This window comes from Cygnus atratus, chromosome 3 (assembly GCF_013377495.2).
Source record: "Cygnus atratus isolate AKBS03 ecotype Queensland, Australia chromosome 3, CAtr_DNAZoo_HiC_assembly, whole genome shotgun sequence".
NCBI lineage: Eukaryota > Metazoa > Chordata > Aves > Anseriformes > Anatidae > Cygnus > Cygnus atratus.
The window spans coordinates 11,880,067-11,904,289 of record NC_066364.1 but is presented as its reverse complement, the minus strand read 5'-3'; the positions used below and the strand labels follow the sequence as shown (position 1 = coordinate 11,904,289).

The 24,223-nt window shown below is 39.1% G+C and overlaps 1 protein-coding gene across 1 annotated transcript; it reads right to left on the bottom strand.

The window, feature by feature from the left end:
• LOC118255946 (uncharacterized) lies at positions 1–18,498 on the bottom strand. Its single transcript, XM_035562578.2, has 21 exons — positions 18,476–18,498; positions 18,189–18,241; positions 17,577–17,669; positions 16,134–16,261; positions 15,506–15,649; positions 14,773–14,856; positions 13,987–14,154; positions 13,822–13,918; positions 13,502–13,725; positions 12,496–12,649; positions 12,212–12,420; positions 12,011–12,128; positions 11,638–11,843; positions 11,072–11,189; positions 10,225–10,394; positions 9,338–9,411; positions 9,125–9,252; positions 8,173–8,362; positions 7,591–7,732; positions 7,226–7,322; positions 1–41 (listed from the first exon to the last, which is right to left on the bottom strand). The coding sequence occupies exons 1-21, from the start codon at positions 18,496–18,498 to the stop codon at positions 1–3; spliced, it is 2,661 nt and encodes an 886-aa protein (XP_035418471.2).
• Positions 18,499–24,223: the final 5,725 nt, after the last annotated feature.

Here is a 24,223-nt window from a genome sequence, read left to right as displayed (position 1 = left end):
CTAGTTCAAGTGTTGTCTATTTATCCACATTTCTGCTGTACCTAAAAATAAAGAAACAAAGTAAAAGTAAGAAAATCTTTGCTCGTAAACAAATAAATATCAAAGTCATAGTCTGTATCTTGTATTATATATCTGACAGATAGGTAAAATCTAACCATGACCACTAAATACTGGAACTGAAATATAAGCTGTCATTTTATATAGATAAATTGCTGTCAGATTCTGTCTTCTGTATTAATATATACAGAAACATATAATATTTGCCTGTATTTAATCTATAAAACTCTTTGCTTCAATGTCTAATAAATTGTAGAAGACATTTTTACATCAACTTTCTAGAACAAATAAGACTGAGTTCTGTTCCTCTTCTTCCTTCTCTCTGGCATGAGACAAATTGATTCAGATATGAGAAAGATGCAAAGTTTTATCCTCAAGATGTACTGAAATGTAGCAGGACTCTGACAACCGTAATGTCTCCTTATTAAAAGCTGTCACATCAGAGATTTCCTACAGCCAGTAACAGTCCTGTAAAACACACCGATGAAACTTTCCAAAAAACAAACAAATGACGACATAGTCCAAATCTTTAATTTGGTTGCCTTTTGTGTGATGGAGATCACGCAAGTCTCACTGCAGCAAAAACAAAATGCTTGCTTTGTATATCTCACTGCAGATTGTTTATAAAGACTTGGCTACTCTGAGACCAGCAATGCACAGAGAGGAGCAAAACCTGGGGCAGACTTGATGCATTGCAGGGCTGAACAGTGCAGAGCTAATTAAGACAAATTAACCTTTTCTCCATGGGGAGATGTAAGACATTGAGAAAGCAGCAGGCAGGAGGTAACAGGTTTGTCTCACCAGGATGAATCAATCAACACATCTGTGCGGGGGCAGATGGTCTAAGTTTGAGGATGCATCCTGTAGCAGAGCTCTGCAAAGCTGAAACTTTATTGCACCTTTCCCTTTTTTCTTTCTTCTTTCTGGTTGTTTGGAGTGAAATATAATTGGTTTTGTACACTTTTTCTCCCTGGCTCAACCTAAACTGACTCAGTGTTCTTTTCACATGATATGTGGATGTTGGAGCAAACAGTGTGAAATCCATCGCTGTCTGAAAAAAGCAGCTAAATTCAAATTTATGCAGGTGGCAGTGTCACTCAAAACGTATTCACATTTAAGCATATCCCCTATGCTTCTGTTTTGTTTTAACCCACATTATATTTCTCACAAGCTTTCGGGCTTCAGCATAGGCACAATCAATGTGGATTTTTATTTATTTATTTTTTGATTCAGTCCTCCTACTGTTTAAGGAAGTGAAATTGTATGTTGGCCACAGGATCTTTCACAGAGCCAGAACTGAGAGCTTGATGCTGAGCCCTTTCACAAAGGCTCTCAATGTACGTGACAGTAGTAAAGGGGGGTACCGGCTCACTGGTGCTGGTGAGCCACAAGCAGATACACAGAGGATAGTTCTATCATTGTCATCTTGGTTGTAGACCATCATCATTCCCAAGTATAGTGGTTTGATAGACCAGTATACTATACCAGATAGATTGTCTGCGTTTGGGAAGTCTTTTAACCTTGTTCCTTAAATCTTCCAAACCTGGAACTACAAGTAATAACTGTGTTTCCAGCTCTTGACAAAGCAAAGGAAGGGAAGTAAACTAGCCATAGAAGTGGATGCTGTTATCTGTAATCTTGCTGGTCATTCAGCATTACTGCCTCAGTTTACTCAACTATAAAGGAAGACAGTGATAGTTAACAGCTTCTGAAGGCTGTTGCTCATAAACAAAACTATGTAATGCTGTATGCAAAAAGACTGTCCCAGTAGGAAAGAGACAAAGACAACCTGCAGATTTGAGGAATGGCTCAGGGCTGGCATTTCCTACCCACCCCCACCTTGGCCACAGGAAAACCGAAGGCCCTGAAGATGCTGGGCCATATCTCTGTGAGTGGCTGCAGAGTCCCTCTCTCCCTTTGAGTCCAAAGTGGAAGAACAGCTCTAAGTAACCACAAAGGAAAGGCATTTGAGTCTCTTTCAGGACCATTTTACTACTTCTGTGCTAGTGAACCAGACCTTACCTGTGCCCACGCTCTAGGCCCCAAAAGTCCAGTGTCTGATGCTGTACCCTTAACTACTTTGAGCTCCAGCACATGGTGGCTGTGCATAAGGTGCCCTTAGGGAACAGGCCACAGCCTGTTCGAAGTTGATCCCTGTGTTGTAATAGGACCAAGGTCCATGTCCAAGAGGGGGTTAGTTCAGTATCACACACTATACTGGTGCTGTTTGATTTGTTAGTACTGACAGAGACACTCCCCTTTCAGGGAAGCTCCTGTTGCACCTGCAAATAATGAGGAAAAAGTGACCAAAACATAGAGTAAGAGGTGGAGGTGGGTTCAGTTCATGGCTACAGGAGTGTAGCTGTCATGTCAAAGGAGATGATTCTTCTCTGCTCTGAGACCTAAGCTGGAGCCTCTGGTCATTAGCCACCAATATACAGAGGACATGGAATGGTTAGAGCCGGTCCAAAGAAGAGCCATGAAGATGGTCAGAGGGCTGGAGTGCCTCACCTATGAGGACAGGCTGAGAGAGTTGGGGTTGTTCATCTTACAGCAGTGGGGTTAGAACTAGATGGTCTTTAAGTTCCCTTCCAACCCAAATCAGTCTGATTCTTTGACTCTAGGATTTGGATTTCCTAGGATGTGCCATATTTGCTCTGCATAACACAGCTTCTCTCTAACTCTCTCCTTTTGCAATTCTTCCCTGTAGCATGTATGTTTCACTGAATGTGAAGAGAGGGTCTGACTTGTTATAGGCCATGTCCTGTTACTATCATGAATATATTTTTAAATTATATTTTTAAGAATATCAGAGTTAATGTTGCTAACAGGAGCTATATGAGAATAGGCTCTTGGTTTCTTGTACCTCAGAGACCAGCATCTATTCTAGTGCACCTGGAGGCAGGTTTTGTTGAGTAGGGAGCTCATCTGCAAAAAGGAGGGGTTCAAATAATTAGGGTTCCAGTCCACATCCAGTTCCATTCTCCAACCTCCAGCCCAAGCTTTCCATTTGAGATCAGGAGAGGGGCAACATTACTGCCCACCACATGAACAGTGCATTGATTGTGCTGATACACACTGAAGAAGAAAAGGAGGTCAAATTGCCTCTTGGTGGAAAGAGTAAGTACCTCAGAGAATATTCCTCAGCAGTTAAAAGACTGAGCCAGAGCTTGCTTCAAGACCCTCCCTGAGCTGCAGAACAGGGGGGAGCTCAGGGCCGCCTGCCCCCACACAGCACTTTGAAATTCTAAACTGAGGAGCACCACATAGGTGCCAAGAAGTTTTATGGTTACACATTTGGGCTGCACATAGGTGTGTCTGAGGGGAAGAAAGCCTCCTGCTAAATGGCTTCAGCCAGTTCTTCAGGGGAAGCCCAGCTCTGCATGGCAGAAAGCTATATAGATGTATGTGTATAAAACATACATAGTATGTATTAATGTACGAGTACAGATGCACCCCAGCTTCTGAAGATCCAAATTTATGGATCTGCATTTGATAAGTTAGAGTAAAATTAAATCAGGTAAAATTCATAGCTATAACAGATACAAAACTTAATCATGGAGAAGAGACCCAGCTCCCAATAAAGCAGCTTTGCTGCCATGAGTTAGAAAAATTGAGTCCAACTGAGTCCATCTGAAAACCCTCCCTGGTTAAGCTTCTGCCGTTTTGCTTCTTTACACAAGATGAGCCTAAGGTTTGTTCTCTTATCACTACACCAAGTACTGTAAGGAGACTGATACAGCTTACTTATGCTTTGAAACATTTAAGGTAGGAACCTGCCTAGGATTTGTCAATGTGCTTAGTGTGGTGCTTCAGTGTTTCTGGACTTGCATGCCCAAATGGAAGTAGAATCTGTAAGGAAATGACAATCTGAAGACTGACCGAAGACAGACTATCAGGTAGAAAAAAACTTGAACCAAAGCCTCCCACATCATTAGCTCACTCTCAGGACATATTTTCCTGTTGATATATGTTCATGACATTTACTCTTCTACTGAAAACACTAAGATTTAAAATAAAAAGCAAAACAAGTGTACCAAAGTCAATTGGGTCAGAGAACAAACGTTGCTTTTCTTAATCTTCCAATATTTAGTTAATAGTAAGTTGTTGTTGTTCTAAGAGACTAAAGCAGCACCTAGTTTTAAAAACACTAGCTAGGTCAAAGTTACAGTAGAGTAAGTTATAACCATTTCTATCAACAGCCAGATACAGTGTGGCTAATTATAACACCGACTTATCACCATTTTTTCAAGTGGAAATATCTGTCTGCAGTAGGAGTTCCATTATTGTTTCTATTTTCTTAGAAAAACAAATCACACAAGACTTCTTTCCCCTTAGATTTTTATCATTCACCTGTTGAAATTGTAGGAGACATTAAGCATAAACAAAGAAGATTGATCTCCTTTCAGCTTGTGTTAACAGGGATATAAAAATAACATCCCAAATACCGGAAGGAAAAGCATGTGGTCATAAAATATCCACTTAAAAGGCAAAGAGGTGTTGATTCAACACTTCAGGAGGATTTTTTAAAAAAAAAAATATATAAAACCAGGAAGGTGCTTACTGAATTTTAGTATAAACAGACCTCTAAGGTATACAAAGTACTACTGTCACATTGTCTTTAAAAATATTTTGCTGATATTGAAATGAATTTTGTCTCACATACTGTTGTAAAATCTGACAAGGTTTACATGAATCTTAGTTCAGCCATGGAAAGAAATTTGGAAAGAAGTTTCCTTGAATTATCAGTGAAGAAAATAAAGGACTATCATATATTAAGAATTCTCATTTTGCAAATTGAGAATGAACAATTTTTAGAAAGACTAAAGAGCAGAGAAAAAGTTAAATAGCTTTTTTACAGCTCTTAAATCACTGTCAATAGGGAGAATCTTGAGATATCGCCTAATCCAGGGTGAGGGGAACACATCCCCATAGATGAAAGACTTTAAATACCGCATTTATATTAAACGATTTCACCCTTGAGTATTGGTTTGAAGAGAAGTTTCAAACTCAGGAAACCACATCAAGGACAGAGTTCACAATAGGCTGCCCCTTCCTCATGCATGGTTCTCACATCTGTTCCTGGCTATTACATTTTTCCTCCCCACCCCTGCACAGCTGTAAGAGGGGAGAAGGCGGCTCAGGCTACCCAAGGCAGCCCACGCTGTGCTGGTAGATCACTGGCAGATGAAAGCTGCAGGTCCTCTATCCAGGGGAAACACTGCATGCCAGCCTCATTCCTTGGGAGACAGCATGATATAAGACATACAGGGAAGTTGTCATACCACTTAAAGTGACTATACTTGTGTTCTGTTAGGTGCAAAGCCCTAGCAGGCTATTACAGATGTGTCCTGTGAATTCTCAATAACTTATGCCCACAGACTGAGGAATAGCTGGTGCTTAAGCCATTCAATTAATGTAGGGGAAAGCAGTAAGCACAAAATCACTGGCCTGTCAAGTCTCATCAGGCTTACAAGTTTTGCATTTTCCTTTCATTTCCTTGCTGACACAACTCATTCCTCAATATCATAGCTCCATAACTTTAGTCTTCACCAACCAGAGCAGAAAGAAGACTAATTTAGTATTGTAGCCTCCTCTACTGGAGGACAGTCCTGAGGCACAGCTAGGGACTTTTTGTCACTCATCATGAAGCCCACAGTGTTTTTTTTTTTCAGAAAGAAAAATAAACAAATCAACTACAGATATACTTAGCAGGCAACTAGAGGATGGAGAATACTTTCAAACATGATCTTGAGATTATAGCATAAGCTGTTTAATGGGATCTCTGTACAGGTATAACAGCAGAGCTACAAATCTTTGTGTTTTTCTTCACAAGGTACAAATAGATTCATGGAATAATTTCGTTTCTTGCTCAAGGTACCTTTCACAGCAATTCCTTGTAGTAGAATTCCATTTAATATAAGGTTAAAAAGCAAACATTGTACACCCATTATTGTGTCTTTGGCCCTAAGCAATGATTCATGCTATGCAATCTTTCCTTAGAACAGGAAAACACAGTAATGAATCCAAACTTTTCATATCACTACTCAGATGCAAATAAATCAAGAAATTTTCTACCCATTAAAAAAAGGACAGGATTATCTGACAGGAATGCCTACATACCATGCCTTCTAATAAGGAAAAATCCTAAACACTTCATAGACGAAGTCCATGTATTATCATTACTGCTATACACCTCCACTAAAAGCTTTTTTCCTTTAGGGTGGCAGATTACTCTGCTAAGCAGAGTTACTAATGCTACCTGTGACTGATTTACCCCACAACCAAGGGAGGCAACTTGACATTGCAGAGCCACAACCCTCCAGTGAAATCTACAGCTTACTTTTTTCTGACAGTTGCCACTACAAGATCAAATATTTATTACCATTTGCTTCAGGAAAAAAAGACTGACATTGAAGTCCCTGCAACACTTGATTCATCTTAAAACTTTAAAAAAAAAGATGTAATAAATGATTTGCAGTTGACATTACATCTGCTGCTACCTTTCCCCCTCTACACCAAAACAGATGCTTCCAATTGCAAAGCGGCTAGACAAATTTCAGACACATTAGCTGAGAACACTAGGTCAAATGCAAGTCACACAAAGATCAAGACTACTAGACTCTAGAGAAACACAAGAGAGCAACACACTAAAGTTGACTAAGAGACAAAGATTCAGCTGTACTTGGTTAGTTAACCCTTACATCAGCAGACACTGAATGTATTTTCCAAGAAGATATTTTTGCAGTGTCCTTAATCGAAAGTCTGGGCAGACTGCATTTGCATAGGCCATTTAATTGCAGATTCATAAAACTAAACAGTTCTTGTTTAGTCTCTGTCAAGAAAGAGTGTATTCACCTACAGAGAGGAGAGAAATGCGCAGAAGCCTTTATGTTACAAGAGCAGTACATTTGGTATATCAGTAATGTGATCTAAAAGCAATACCTACCTCTGCTGGTTGTGTTTTCCTTCCTAATAAGCACTGCCCCAGATGATGCTTGCCCATGCGGTTGTGGTTCTGTACTGCGGTCTAATGAGACATTTCAGCTTTTAATATTCTGTACAGCACACACTAAGACTAGGAGTCTGTCATCTGACAAAGCTCCTGAGAGCATATGCTGTGTTGCTGAGCAAACTTCAGGAATGACTTGAGAAATGTTTTTCTTACCACGTCTATGTTTCCCAGGATTGCATCTCCTCTGACAAAGGAAGTCGGAAGGCTGTGGCATAGTGCTGCAGATCACCACGCTGCAGTGGAAATACAGCTACAAGGTAAAAATATGTGTACTGTGTACAGGGAGTCTTATTTGGCAAATATTGGGTGCGTACTGATTCCAAATGAGACGAAGTGAATGCTAGTGAGTCACTAGTCTCTATTTGTTACTCCTATAGCGTTAACCCTTCAAGGTGGCGGCTAACAGCCCCCAGCAGCACAGGGCCAGCTGAGATCTTCCACAGCATTTGCTGGATGCACTACTCCAGGCTCATGCACACTGACACCACTGACAGTGCACAACAAACCAGAGATCTCACCTGCTTTTGTAATGGAGTTGTGCCTTCTATAAAGGTGAACATCATCACTTCAAATCTCTTCAGGTGCTGGGGAAATTTTACTCTGTTGCTGTAATTGACTTTGTGGAAGACTGTTCTCTGAGAGTCTTTGCTGTTTTCACACCTTTTTTTTTGGGAAAATGAAAGGAAGTGTCCTTAATCTAAACCTTCATCACTTTGACAAGGTCCTTATGCAAGCCAAGGAGGTGAAATACTGAGGAACTTCCCTGTTTTCCTCAGGCTAGAATGGTAGAGATAGAGCCTCCCCCAGTCACAGTCCCTTTCTTTTGCCATTGTATTTAGCTGTAGTAGTAGTTAGTTCTTGTTCTTTCATAAAGATTAGCTAGAAGTTAATATTTCTGCCTACCCCTGGTGACCTCCTGATACCAGAAGGCATAGCTTGTGTGCAAACACCCTCATGCCTTTCACAGCATAGCAGCAGATACAGAATCAGGATGAAAAATCCTTCCCAGGTGAACTCTGTCCTCTTACACTCTCCTTCTAACTAAGATTAGAGGTTTTGTGCTCAGCAGTTACCAGACACAGAAGGAAAGTTCTTCTTACCCATTTATGAGGATTGGCCACTGTGGAAGGCTGTCCTGACTTTGGGAGTTTGTAGCCCAACAGTCTTTCAGGTTTAGTTCTAGTCTTGGATCTGCAGGCTGGAGCAGTTCTACTTCCAAATATACTGTTTCCTTCAGGTATTTTACCACAGGAAATTCCAGTTCTTGATAGGGGTCAGAATAGGACTCGTCTAGAAGAGAGCATTGATGGTAGAGTTTCCTTTTTACAGGGTAGGTATTCACCAGCTGAGTCACTCTGCTTTCCACCCCCATTTACTCTATCACAGCAGCACAAAAAAATGGAGATGTCAGCAATTAGGGCTAGGGCTACGATGGTAGAAAAATAAGAACTAGTAAGGAAAGCAAAGACTTGAACAGTATTTTTTGGCTCTGAAGATCTAGAGGAGGGAAGTTTCTTTCTGTAAAACCTGTTAAGTCAGACTCATTCAAAACTGCTTTTAAAAAGGTAAAGAAGCAAAAGCATCATGGCCACTCCAGCCAGGGTGATGGTTTTGTTCAGACTTCAGTTAGAAGTTTTTGCCAGCAGTGTTACCATTTTACAGCAGTAATGCATGTAGCTTCCTTCTGACAGAAGTTACGGTTACTGTGGTCAGTGGTAATTTCTCCACTTGCCACACTTCAAACACTGCCATCACATCCACTACACAGAAGTTAACATGCTCATACCAAGCAGAAAAGCCATAAGACTTGGCTGCACATGGTATGATCCACTGTAGATACTTGACTATTTGTGTTGCATTCTGAAGGTACAACCTCTCTCAGAGGCCTTGAAGAGATTTTTCAGTTCACCCTGGTTATATTCAAAAGCTGCCTGGACATAGTCCTGGGCAACTTGCTTTAGGTCACTCTTTGTGCAGGGGAGTTGGACAAAATGATCTCCAGAGATCCTTCTCAATCCCATCAATTCCAAAAATTTTGATCATAAAGGCTACCTTTAAAAAGCTTCAATGAGAGGTCAAGAGAGCCAAACCCTGGCTTAATACTGGGTGATGGGTTCTTCTTAGTCTCATACTGGACATCAACAGTCTGCTTGATTGTGTATAAGCATACAAACTTTAATCTGAGGGAAGATGTTTAGTATTAGATTTCAGAAACCGAAACATCTTGGACAGCCTCCCTCTAGGAAATGTCAAAATGTCACTTACTTGTATACTGGTGAATCATTTCCAAGTCTGAAGTAGACTACCTCATTCTCATATGTTATAGATGTGCTATTAAACTAAAAGATACATATTGTTACAAACAGGACAGTTACTTTAGAATTGACTTTTTTTTTTTTTTTTTTTTTACAAAATATCCACATCCCTTAACTGGCAGATGGCTCTGAGCAGAGTACACTTGGAAGTGACCAGAAGTTACTGTCCTGTACCTTCTGAACCAAAGCAAGCTACAGCTAACAGCAAAGTCGTTATCAAGAAGTAGCTTATCAACTAACAATATCTCAAATGACATAGCACCCCAGAAAGAAGTGCATTGGGACACACACACAAAGGAATTCTGTTGATTCTGTTAGCAGAACCAGTGCCTAGCATTCAGAGAAGTAAGCTACATTTGTTGTGAGTGGAATTTAGAAGTGATTTGATCTTCTGTTATTTTGTGTCTATTTTCTTTTTAAACAGTATGTGGCAGAAAGAGGAAACCCACTCTAGTGTTGGTTTAGGTATTCATTAGCGATATCTAACCAGTTTCTATAAGACATATGAATAACATACAATGAATATGTACTGGCAACACAAACTCACATTCAAGACTGTTACTGAACAATCCAGAGATGTCAAACTAAATGCTGGTTTCAGAAAACAAGCACATCTGGTCCTGAAAGTTTCTTTCACCAACTAGGAAGGTGAAGCTTCAAAATTCAGCCCAACAGAATTTGATATCCTCAGAAAAGGACCTTAGGTATGCCTCATATTGAAAGTGACTACTTATCAGTTGTGACCTTTTGCAGCTTCTACTCAGCTCTGAACTTCTGGCAGTTCTAGTGCTAAACCTATCCCAATAAAGAGTAAACTTCATATCACTAAGTACTTACCTTTCTTTTTGTTCCACACGTATTCACATTGAATTTGAAAGTTGCAGTCTTCTCTGTCACTAGGCTGGGCTTGCAGTTTCTGTCACTTAACACAAGGAGGCTGGTGTCCAGGTCTGCAAGTCTTACCAGTTTCACTGCAGTAATAACCACAGTGCCATTGGGAAGGCACTCTGAAAGAGAAAAAAAAGATACATTTTTCAGTACAAATCAGTTCTTCAGACTCCAGTTCTTCTGTTCTGTAGCTTAGTACAACTAAGAGGTTGTGTATGGATTTCCTTGCACGACTTTTAGCAGCTCATGAGGATGAAGATTTGAATAAGACTCTTCAGTACTTACACTTGATTTTCTTCAAGCTAACACCAGTAGAGCATGCACTACACAGACTAAGGTGACCATTTCACCCACCTTTCTCTTCCTAGAAAGTCTTAATCTCTCTCAAAGAGATTTTTCTAGCCAAGATATTCAGTACCTCCAATCCAGATGAGTAAGTTTTCAGTGACTATTTATGAACTGACCCCCACATGCCTATCTTCCCACCAAAGAAAGAAGAAGCACCCAGGAAGACACCCCAAACAACCCCAAACCCCTTTGACAAAGTTTCATGCTTTTGGAAGTGTGAAAGGAAGTATATTTTCTTTTCCTTCCCAAATATTGTACTGGACAGGATTTTTTTCCTATAGACTGTAAGTTGACTTTTCTTGTAGAATATTACTTGGCATAAAAATTGACAGGCAGATAAGGTATTGCACCAGTATAAGCTCTAGAAACATTTCAGACAATGTGGGCTTGCGTGACTTACACAACTCAAAGAGCATTAAAAGCTAAATATCAGTGGCAGCATACATACGTATGAGCTCTGAAGGGGAAAATCTGCAGGAAATTGAGAAGTCCTTCTTATTAGCAAAGGTGACTCCATCTTTCAGGGTTAAATGGAGTGAAGCCAATACTCCAGACATATGAATATCCTAGAGAGGATTATCACAGGTTAAACGAAGATCCACTACTCTTCTAGAAAAACTAAAGGGCTAAGAGCAGGTTATAACAAGCCAGAGGTAATGGTCTTTGGCCAAAACTAAATCCACAGGAGATTTTTCATCTTAACCTAGAAGCAGATGCAGAACATCTTCAGTAGATTCACAATACAACACAGGTGTCATTGCCTGTGCAATTGCCATTAGGATGTTCTTCAGCCTTTAAGTACTTGCAAAGTACTTTCTCCTGGCTACTTCTGCCAACATTAGCCAAGGGAAATAAGTGTTCTTCAAAGGACAAAAAAGTCCTCCTTTAATCCTTTGAAGCCTATCCAAAGGGAAGCTTTATTTTGGAAGGTTCATTTTGTCTACAAGGACATAGTATATCATGTTCATCTCATAGCTAGCACATCTTTCAGTTGATACAGACTAGCATCCTTACCTCATAGTCCAGGAGGGAAGAAAGGAAAGGGACAGAGATGGCCAAGTGAGTGCCATTATCACTGAGGCTGTAGTTGTACTTCTGCGCTGCCTCTGGGGTCAGGTGTCGGCCTGAGATGAAGGGCATCCAGTTCTGGTCCACATTCCCATGAGTGATGTGGAGATGGACGTTGTTCTCGTCACAAAATCCCCTTGCACTGGGCAGTACTGTAATACAGCTAAGGGTCAGCCAACATGCTAGGTGCCAGAGTTTAATAGCACTATTTAGTGCTGACAGCATCACTGGCTGAACTTCGCCCAGTTAGCAGCTGAGTTCATAGCCAGGTAAATCATAGCCAGATAAGTACAGTTTTGCACAGGTTCCACTAGCTTACCAGCATCTTTAACAGCAGATAGTGTAATGATGAGGACAGAGAAGGTCTCACTTGTTGGATGAATTATGAACTCCAGTGTGACATTCAGTGTGTATGTTCTTACATCATCTCTCACATACTGAAAAAACATTTTGAGATAAAAAAAATCACTGAGTGATATCATTTCTACACCAGGATTAGCTGCTCTTTCTTAGTACACACCTCTTTCTTAATGCTTGGTGCATCAAATGGCACTTGTATTACATAGACTTTGCTTTGATTAGCGTATTTAATCTCATACATTCGGTACCCATGCTGAACAGCCTCAGGTACTGTGACAGTTGCCCCCTCAATGGTCAAGTTCACAAGCTCCACATCCAGGAGGAACATTCCCACTGTCACATTCATTATCCTTGCACTCAGATTTGAGTCTGAAAAGGAACATACTAGCATCAATCTTCTCTCAGTACCAAAACCTTCAGTAAACTCAGTGTTAGGATACTTACTGTTTGTTACAGTGAGTTCTACTAGTTCAAATGGTGTTTCTATTTCCTTGATGATGGTATGTTTGGTTAGTCCCCATTTGTTATCCTCCCACTGGTGTTCCAAGAACAGGTTGATGCAATATCTTGCCCCATGTTGTCCACTGCTCACAGAAGTCTGGAATTTTATAAATCAGCATCCTTTAATATAACATGACATATATAAAGTAAAAGCTGTATCACAACACTGCAGGGTCAGCTAGAGCTACAGTTCCAAACAATCGTCCTCCTGAGCTCTGTGGCTCTGCTTTTATGCTGGTAAGGAAGTCTGAAAAAACAGCACCTGTGAGGAATCATGCACTCTTGTGTCATACTTACTGTATCACTATTATAGACTCTATTTTTCTAAGAGTTTATATTATTCTCAGGATACTCAAGAGACTACCTTTTGAAGGTTGTTGCCCACCTCATAGTTCCAAACAGCAGGGGATTTTTTAATCAGTGAAATAGCTCCTCCTTCATTTTCCTTTGAAGTTCAGCTATAACATTTGCCCAGGACTGAGTTCATTCCAAGGGACTCGATTTAGAGGCATAGTCTCAAAGCATCCTGATATAATGTGGTCTTGAGAACAAATGGCATGTTCTCAATCTTAAACATTTTTTGGAAAGTATGACAGAATCTATGCATGTTTTATAGTCCAGCTAGGACTGTCTTCAAGGAGCATGACATCAGGATTGAAAGGCAAAAATTCTGTGTTAATCTGAGGAAAGAAAAATCATAGTTCTTTATGGGATTCTGTCCATCTCTGCTTATCAGAAAAAAGTTTTCACAAAGTGATGTTTATAAGAGCCCTTTGGTCAGGGTTTTTGGGATGTTTGATATACCTTTTCTTCCCCTTCCCCCTCCCTTTTCCCCTCCTTTGTAATGAGGAGAATGAAAAGTTATTCCTCCCCAGGAAAACAAAACACACCACCACCACATGGTTACAACAGAAAATAATTTACCTGCCATCCAATATAACCAACTAACCTTGTAATAGCCACCTTCTGCACCTATTGGTACCTTCATTGTAATCACATCAAAATCATTAGATAACACATATTTCCTGGAAGCCATTTCTTTGGCAGAGAGTTTGTGTAGATTCACACCAGCTTCAACAAGAACATCCTTAAAGCTAGTTGCTCCAGTACAGAGTGCTTGAATGTATTTTGGAACAGTCCAGATGATCATTTTGTTAGTGTAATCCACACCATCTTAGGGACCAGATAGGAAAGCTGTCAGATCATTACAGTAGTTACCAGACATTCCCTGTACATTTAAACATTGGGGTGAGGTACCACATTCCTTACCTACAGGACACACCACAGCAGTATCCACCATCAGGATCATCCACTGCTGTTTGTAAAATGTACTTGATCTCACTGTAGAAAAAGTAATTCCCTGAGCCTGCAGGAAGAGATCTGGTTAGACCTATATAATCTGACAACTTGTTAGGTTAGATTGAGTGTACCAACCTTTACCAGCTGAGTTTGTGCAGCATTATATGGTACTCGCAGCAGAATCCTGGTGTCTGTGATGTTGAGTCCATAGCCAGCACTCCAAGCATCACTCACAAGCAGAGCCCTTTTCTCTTCTGGTTGATGAAACACTATTTGCCATATTGAGGCTTCTCCTGATTTAGCCTGCTCATAGAAATTCATTAACAGTTTAAACAAGCTGTTCAAAGTGACTTATTTACTATATTGGATGATTTTTTATGTATTGAACTACACAGAAGTTTTGTTGACTTACTGTAAATACTACTGTGATACTCCTCAAACTTTGCCCTGCTCAGCCTCTCATACAGAAAGCTTTCCATATTAAAAGCAAACAGATATTGTACTGAAAAAAATGTAGACGTCCCTTCCTGTATGGAGATAAATTATGGGGCAGGAGATTAACTACAATGCTACACTGAAAATATAGGGCCCAAGAAGGAAAAAAGAGGCAATCTGGAGTTCATTCTTGGGCCGCGGGTTCTTAGAATTTTTGTTGCGTACCCTTTTGCCTGGGGAAGGCTTGATTTTTAGGTTGTCTGAGAAATAGATCTCCCCTTCTTCCTTGGAGATAAGGCTAACAGCTGCCTGTATTTCTAATATATATAAAACCTCTATTCTAAAACCAGTTTGTAAAGAAGTTCTGCTCTTCCTACTTAAAAGTAGTTTTTGAAAGGACAATTTATACTGTGTGGACATAGAAGGATGGTTGTGTTGGAAGTAGCACTAGCTCTTATTAGGAAGAAAGCCTGCAATTTTATTTACCTCTGGAAAGACAAGAGTCCAGTCTTCAGGCTCATCTTGAATGAAGTCCTTTACAGTCTTTGGAACATCCCTCCTAACAGAAACCTGAATGAAAAAAGCCAATCTAAGGAAAAGAGTGTCACCATCAACCCCCTTGCCTTGAACATCTCAAGTCTTTTTCAGTACTTTCAGGACAGTAGGAGACTGAGAAGAATGGAGACTAGCATTTCGCAAAGGGAGATTTTTCATTCCCCTCAAGTCAAGAATTCATGATATTTTATGCCATAATAGTGTATTATCCATAGTCAGCTTCATTTCAGCTTTTTTTTTTTTTTAAAAGCATATCAGTTTTCTAGTTTCAGCATTTTCACTTCCAGTTAAAGCCAGGGCTTCATTCTTACACCCAGGTCCTCTTCAAAGAGGAATTGTTCTTCCCTCTCTACAGTTCTCCCCAGAAAGTTCAGTAGGTGTACTTTCTGAAGAAAGCTTTATTTGTTGTTATCTCAGCATTTGTTGAGACACCATTCAGCTAGTTCAATCTGTTAGCTTAATCTTTTGAATATTATTTCACAACTTTATTGGCTATTAACACTATTCAGAAGTCTATAGAAAACATAACAAATACATCACTAAGCTCAAGATGCTGCTGTGGCTTCACCAGTAAAGTCTTTCATAGCATGATATTCAAACTCTGTTCCAATTCCCATTCCTAATATCTAATCTGTTTCCAAAGATGAAATCTTCCAGTGCTTACCTCCATATAGGTAGTTTCACATACTAGCTGTCTTGGACTCCATGGGCCATAATGACAACTTGCACTTTTTAGGTGAACCGAAGCGTTTTTCATATCAGGAGTATGAGATGCTTTGACTTGTATAGTTACTGTGAATGTATCTTTCTGCATGGATATTGGAAACATTTGTTACAGATTTTTCCCAGTAGGACATCAGCTATCCTTGTAACCAAACTAACTTAGAAAATCTACCCATTAGGCTTTGCACAGAAAAGCACCACCATACTGAAATGTTATTGTTTTTTTCCTTGGTTAACTAGCCTATATACATTTAGGTATCTATCTACATAGCAACACAAATACATTTCCTATCCTTATCAAGTAGAAAGCAGTTGCACTTCTAGGACACATATGTAACACGCTTCTTCATATGCTCATCTGTGCTACTCTGTAGGGCATTGAAATGTCAATACCATGTTGTATTCTTAGATCGCTGGATACATTTGAGGAGAACTAAATGTTCTGCTAGTAGATATTCAAGACATTATGACCCCTCAGTTAATACCTGCCAATCATTTGGTAATTTTTGTGTAAAGGTCATACACAGCATCAGTACCGTAAAAAAAAAGCCTATATTAATTAGACTTACCTCCACATGAGAATGGCAGCTTAGTGCAGAAGCACGAAACTCAATGTTATTCCAGTTGCTGTAAGTTACTGTATAGCCACACTGTGATGCCAGGGCCTCATCTAGCTCCCAGGCTATGCCAGATTGATCTATAGGCAATTAGTTAAGATTAGTATTAATTAGCACAATTCCTGCTCTGCAAACTCCCTCAGCAATCTCCCCTTGCCCCTAGAGTTCAGCCGTCCCAGGTCTTTTATGTCCCAGATGTATACCTTGAGGTCAAACTTAAGATAAAATTGCAAAGAGGTAAAGATATGCATCAAAATCAATAGAACAATAAAGGTAAAGCTACAAACAGACTGGGTCAGGAAACATAGCAGCTGAAAGGCTGAAGATGATAAATGACCAATATGGGAAGATATGAAATACTAAAGGACTAGTGAGGAAGCTCCAGTAAGTGCAGACCAGACACAGATCAGTGTCAAAGTTGTCATGGGTGATTAATGATGACAACTCGCAACACAGGGGCTTAGTTCTGGGGCTGGCACACGCTCATGTTTCTCTCTAATGCCTGGCTGGCCAGTGGAGACCCTTCAGGAGTCTTATCAGGATGACAAGCACACTAAAGCTTAGCTTAAGTTTAAGCTACAAAATTATCATTGATTTTAAGCCAAAAATAATTGCTTTACACTTTCAAGCCATACATATTTCAATTGCAGAGTCTATTGATGTATGGGTGAAGATGCTCAAACAGAAACGTATATTTAGAGGAATTTGACACAAGTTTAATGTGCTAGGAAGATGGATGCAGTATAAAAGATCACATCTAGTCAGACAACCAACGTTGAGAGCTAGTTCAAGACTGAGTTAGTATTTTTATATCTTACATCTGATTATGTTTATTGACCAAAGTTAACTCATTTCACCCTTCCAGGGCACTCTGTGGTGCTTTTCACTCAAACATACCACTCATTGATTACTAAGTCTCCAGTCAGAGACCCCAGATGATTTATCGATCCACAAGACCCCTTAGTTATAAGCAAAAAAGTGGGGAATCATCTATGCAAAACCAGTAGTGTCAGCTTCAGCTTTTGAACTTTCCAAATAGTTTGTGTGGTTATAGGGGCATATTTTTACCAGGAGGGAAATCCACTAACATGTCTAACAACTACCATATCTTCCTACATGGTACATTTTAGTTTGAGTGCAAAGACAGCCATGATTAGACTTGATATTTAGACTTGATATAGCTAAATTATAACTTAATAAAGCTAAAGAATAGGTTATACAGAAATAAAGGCATTTTAAATAATAATAATAATAATAATAATGAGGCGCAACATACTTCCAACAGCTCTACACACTTCATGAGATCCAGGGAATTTTAGTATAGGAAGACCTCAAAAGATTTTAAAGACATCACCTTGTGCATTTCTGTCTCCAGGATCTTCTGGATCAACTTACCAACAGCAGAAAAAGATAAGTACTTGCCCTCAAAGTATTCTGCCCTCAGTGTTATACACAAAAAGTTCTCCAAGCACTCTGAACTCATGGGTCCTGTGTTAAAAGCCAGTAAGTAGAGAATTAAAGGTAACATAAAGAGAAGCTTTTAACTTCCCATTCTACTTCATAAATAACAATACCATAATAGTTATATTTCAGAATCTCTGGTCAAGATATATAAAACAAACTAACAAAACAAGAAGCACTTTCAAGAGAAACCATAGCCATGAAGTCAGTGTTCTGATAGTAACCATGCCTGGCCAGCTGGCACTGCTATCTGCAGCAGCCAGCAACAGAAACAGGATTGTGAAAGAGGTTCAAGAAACCACTAAATCGGCTGCCCCAAGCTGAACATCTTAATTGGAATGAGCAAAACAAAACCAGAAAATCCCCCTCCAACCTACTGAAAGGAAGGTAATCAAATAATCCACAACCAAAAAAAACACAAAACAAAACAAAAAAACAACAACAAACAAACAAAAACCTGAAATACACACATCACTGCCTATAATAAAAAAAAAAAAGAAAAAAAGCTGGACATTTCTATGTGAAGGCAGTTCACAGCAGTTTTACCTGGTCTCCCTTGTGTCCATGCTTCAGAAATAAATATCCCTATCACTAATAACCTGTATGAAAAAACAAGGATTAGCAACAGCTCCTACTGTAACAACAGCTTGCTAACTGATTTTTGCATTCAGAAGTTCCAATCTGGATGTTACAACTACAAATCTAGATTTAGAAACTGCAAAATGGGAATTCCTTGGTTACCACTGGAATGTTAGTCACAGTAAAATAGAGAAGTTAACATATCTGATATTTTTAGAAAGATAATTTAGCATTAACCACCATGAAATTCTCACCTCAGCACCAGACCCAGCTCCATTATGCATTTGTTTGTCTGTGTTGCTTTTCCCCTTATAGCTATATAGAAATACAAGCCTCCTTCATCAAGTTTCCATAAAAACTGAAGCCTTTCTATCTTCTCAAAAATTTGAGTTATGTGGAAAGGCTGTCACCTTTATAGTGATGAAACCCATTTTCAGCTGTTTACCCTTCTAGCTACAAACTGGTAATTCATGTCACCTGCTCATTTGCTTTACTGATTAAATCTGCCCCTATTCACATCCCATCAACTCCTGACCAGCAGGTTGTTGTTGTGTGCAGTCAGTAGGATAAATGGTGCTGTTCTGGTAAAGCATGTGGCAATTCATTGTTTCTATGTTATCTTTGTTTCTCCATGTAGAGAAGTGTCTATGACCTTCCCTGGAGAGCTGAAGTGTTTCACAGGCTGATGTGTGACCTGCAGCTTTAGGGCAAGTGGTGTAATAAGAAAGGAAGAAACTGTTGACCTTTGAGGTAGTTGATTACAACTAATGTTGAAGGTGACATATGCTGGAGACTGCTGGACATCTCAAACCAACTGAAGAAGTGTCTGATTGGGTGGCCTGTGGGACACTAGACCAGAAATGATCCTTACTAGTCATGGCCAGCCAATTTCATAGATTCATAGAATCATTAAGGTTGGAAAAGACCTTCAAGATAATCTGGTCCAACCATCGCCCTAATACCAATGTCACCCACTAAACATTTCAGGAAAACTTTCTCCAAAACTGTGGGAAAGTAAGAGATCTGTTCTGAATACAAGCAGATCAGAGGTAAACACCCTGCCTTTGCTGCTTCCTCAATGTAGAGAAGTTAATCCTGTGGCCCTGGGTCCAAATCAGCGATGGCTTCCCACCATTATTAACATGGGTTAATACAATATACATAATTAACATGGGTTATACAACCATGGGTGATGCATGGGACCATCATACTCATGGGGCTGATGAGCTGAGATGTTGATGGCCAGCATATGGTCAGGTCACTTATTGAGTGAAGGTGTTGGTGTTGTGTCTGTTTACTTTTTCTGTAAGTATTGAGCTGAGCGTTGTTTGTGGGTAGTTATAGCAAAATTAATAGCATAAACAATAATAGATCCAATATTGTTTTATTACTGTATATAATAAAGGGTGCAAAAATCAGTATTCCTTGTCTTGATCATCATTTAGTCCAATTGTCAGTTATTCTGTGCAAATAGATCCTTAACAGTCAGAAACAGAGTTCCCCCGTGGCAATTCTCATTTCTTTCCTTTCATGGCCAAAACATTTCTTTGGTTTCCCTATTTCTTTGAGCAGTATTTCCATTTTTTCTTTCTGTGTTTTCTAACAACTTTATCAGGAAAAATGAATTTTCACTTTGTGTGCATCAGCGCATGCCACCATTGAGTGGTCAAATCTGAAGGAGTCTCTCAGTTATATATTTCATGTTTAGCCTCTTTATATTGGGGATCTTTTTGTCCTAAGCTTATGTCTGTGACAGTCTGGTTTTGCTCATTCCTCTGCACATCCGAAGGCATAGGAGAGTACAGATGAAGGAATCGTAGTTGACAACAATGTCCTGGAGAGGGAGCCTGACACCCTCCTATCGGGATGCTCTTCCCTGCTCTGCCAGCCAGCTGCACCTTTTCAACTTTTATTCAGTGTTTGTTCTTAAATCTAACAAATGTTACACCAAGGTCGTTTTAGGCAAACATATGCATTAATGCTGAAGTTATTTATTACAGCTAACCTTACTGCACCACTCCTGCATCTTTAAAAGTATATATATATAAAAAAAGAAAAAGTAAAAACAAAGTTTACCATGTTCCAAGATACTCTTTTTTACCCCAGAAACAAGTTTAATCCCCAGCTAGCTTGTTTTCCCATTATTTCCTTTTGAAATACTCCTATCTGATGAATTTTCAACTTTACTTTTGTTTTGTTTTCTGAAAAACACCGTTATTTATAAAGTATCCACTATTGATTGTAATAATAAATAGAACCAAGATCAGGAAGTCAGCACTTCAGTATTGCATAGCATACTGTGTTTATTATTGCTGGATAGGTGGCCATTAAAATTATGCCTAATTTCTCTGTGCAGTTATTATTTACAATATTACAAAAAGGTTATTACACTTTTCCAGAACCTGATTTTAAGCACCACTAGGGAAGTACCTGAGATTTCCTCTAGACTGCATGGGCTCTACCTGACATTTAAAGCAGATCTATGCTGTTGGCAAACCCGTCACCTCAATTCTATGGTAGGTGTCCAGATTGCTTATGCTTTTCTACCCCAAACAGTCTCTAGCCATATTTCTGTTCAGCCTACCAATACTTACATGCATGTTGAGGTTATGGGGCAATGCAGCATCCTGGCGGTGTCTTGTTTAGTTTTTGCAGTTTCAGCAGGGTCATGGCAACTAGCATCCACATGCTGAAGAGGAGGGAGAATTACAGTGGTCCTGCTAAAACTCAGCCTTATCACAGCAGTACTGAAAGCATTACCCATTTATTTTACCTGCACAGACACTGTCTGCTTGTTTTCTTATTTTTCTGCTTTTTACCAGGCAATTGTAGATTAATTCATAGATACCTTAAATTTTCTGGCTTGTTTGTTTCTTTGTTTGAATTTCTTTTGTTACGTAGCATGTCTTGGACCATAAGTACGACTCGGGGCAATAAAATAACACAAATAAATCCAAGATTATTTATATAATTTATATAGAGAGATTTATAGTCAAACCAAAGTTAACAACTGACTTAAGTAAAAAGAAAGAAGTTGTTTTTCTGTCACAGTTCTAATTTCTAACGAATTTTGAAATCAATAAGACTTTACTCAAACTCTATGGCCAAAAATGCCAAGGATGACAAAATTTTCCTTCTGGACTTTTCATTTGCATCAGGGTAAGAAGAGGAAGAAATTATGTAGTATTTGACACACTTTCATGGCTAACAGTTGTGTGGAAGTATGTGCTCTTTAATTTACTAGGATCAGCATGTCTTCATATTTCCAGTTTTTTTGTCTGGTAACTGATCGTTCTCCCACAACAAGTAGTAACCGAGTGGTAGGGTCAGATCATGTAGTGTCATGACCATTGTATCAGGAAAAAAAGGAAGTCTGCACAATCTAGTATGGCTATATCTCAACTTTACTTTGAAAACTATTTTGCATATTTTGAAGGAAAAAATGCATAAGAAATGAAATTCAAGTCACAGTGTTTCTCAGATTAGGTGATAGATAACTCATTGCTAATAGGAAGAATAAAACTGAGAGATAACTCGTTGCTAATAGGAAGAATAAAACAGAGAGATTTTGCAGTCTCACTCTTGTAAAGTGACCCTTGTAAAATGTCCACTGGAAAATTTATTATTCATTTTCTTCGCAGGGTTGCAATACAGAATAATAGTTATTAAATGAACTATCCTATCTGTCTCACTCTATATCCTCCTCCTCCCATGAATCTGTTCCTAGACGGTGTGTTTATATGCTCAGCTAATTCAAATATTTTCCATGAAAAAAAAATAAAAATAAATAGGAAGACAGAAAACACACACTTTATCTGTAAGCAATATCTGCAAGAACAGACACATTAGACAGAATGAAGCCATTAACTAGAACTCAGCAACTTAGTCTGGGCTGTCTGTGCTGCAAGATATGACTCCTCTGGGGATATGAATGATTTCCTAAATAATCACTGACTTGATTTTCAGCTAGGCACAGTCCTGCTCTGGGAGTACAGTATGGCTAAGATCCCCAGAGAGTCAGGAAGCCATCTGTCTCAGAGATGGGTGGCATGGGTGGCTTCCCTGGGGCTCTCCCATGTTTAGGGGCAGTAATTATTTTCATTTTAGCTGGCAACTCACAGATAAAATCGGCGACCAACAGGTTTAAGAGGACAAATGTCCTGAGTTAAAGTTTTTTTTAAGTCATGCTATGATAGTCCTTTCTTCTCTGAATAGGGTCCAGAAGGAGACTTGAAGCAAGCCTCCCCACAAGGAGTGTCAACCACGAGCATACTGAGTTGTGAAGTATGTGGTGGTTTGCACACAGAGCACACAAGAAGCCATGCTTCCACCCCACCTTCTTCCTGCTTGTGCTTACTGTGTTATCCCCTTCAGTGTGGTGTTTCAAGGGCAGTGGAAGCCCTCTTCTGAACCAGGACCATAACCTATGGAGTTAGGTATGAGATTTCCTATAATTGGGAGTACCATTTTGAAAGTTTGGCTGCATCAACTTGGCTCAATAAAACTAAGACAAACTAAGCCAAAGAATTATACCAGGAAGTAATCTGGCCCTTAAAGTCCAGTTAGAATTTCAGAGTAGGAATTTATGTGCAGTGGAGAACAATCTGTGGAAATGTCTGGAACCAAATGCAAAGCAATTTAGATTACTGTGATAGTACAAAAGCGCTTTGTGTAGACAATTTAAGACATCTGCCCATGGTCCAGACATCTGTGTGCAATGAATACCATTTTAGAGCTAGCTCTTTATTTGTCATTCCATGATGTCCATTAATAATTGCTGCCCCTGTATAACCCTGTCTTTGTCTATATGTTGTTATATATGGATACTTGACGTCTGTAATAAACAAGGAAAGAATTACTTGTTCTTAAATTGAAAATACAATCTGTGATCTAGTTCTGTTTCAAATATAAACAAGAGATTTTAGTCTTTGCTCACATTCTCTCCCTTTGCCTGTATTTGAAGTTGCTATTGCACATTTATATCCCTTAAAGTAATGGACACATAAACTAGATCCTGCCATGTAGATAGGTCACACGGATATAATCCTCTTGTATTTTTAGCTCATCTTTAGTTTCAGTGATGTTTCCTGTGATCCTGAAGAACCTGAAACACTCAGGCCTATGGTCAGAAGCCATGCTTCTTCTCTTCCTACAGGCATATAGACTACTTTTCTTTGGCCACTTCAAATATTTCTCTGGTTTTATAGTCACTATTTTACTCATTTGTAATCCTGTATGTTCTCTTATTTATATAACGTGTACAATATCCTACAACATCATTTATTTATCTAAAAGTAAGTCTTCGGTGTTATAAGGAAGAAGTAAATTTTCTTTGGTGCAAGTCCACACACTAGTCCAAATTAGAATATGTAGCAACAGAAATAGCAAGTGAAAATATCATGTCATCTCCAGCAAATAAACAGTTTTTTTCTGTCTGTTCAAGTAATTCCATATTCCAATAGTCTTATTAGCAGTCCAAATGAAGTGATATAGAACCAAGAGAAGAGTGATCTTTGCAGGTATCCTTAGAAAATCTAATTTGTAAATCTAATTGTAATTTATTTAAATACAGTTCTATGCTTGTTTATTGACATCTCAACATTTTTGTGCTGTAGTCTTGAATGGATAATAACTTGATCGTATTTGATTTCAGAGACCTGTAGAGAAGGTTCTCCAAGCTTGGAGGAGGAAGTTCTCTGTGTTCCCAGCACACTGTAAACATTGAAGTTTATTTTTTAGTTTTATTGATTGGTTTATTTAGATATTTGGAAATGTATTCAATTACATCAGTGTTTATCTATTTTGCTCTGCAGGTAGAACTTCTTATTGCCTCTGGGGAAGAAGATAAGTTCAAATTCAGATGACACATCTCTACCAGAACTGACAGGCATCCAATGTTAAGTTAAAGGTCTCACAGCACTTTTCATAATGGTTTGGGGACAGCCCTGGCTTTTTGCCAGAAATAATGTCTTCTGTGGAAACAGATTCTAACCATAAAGAGT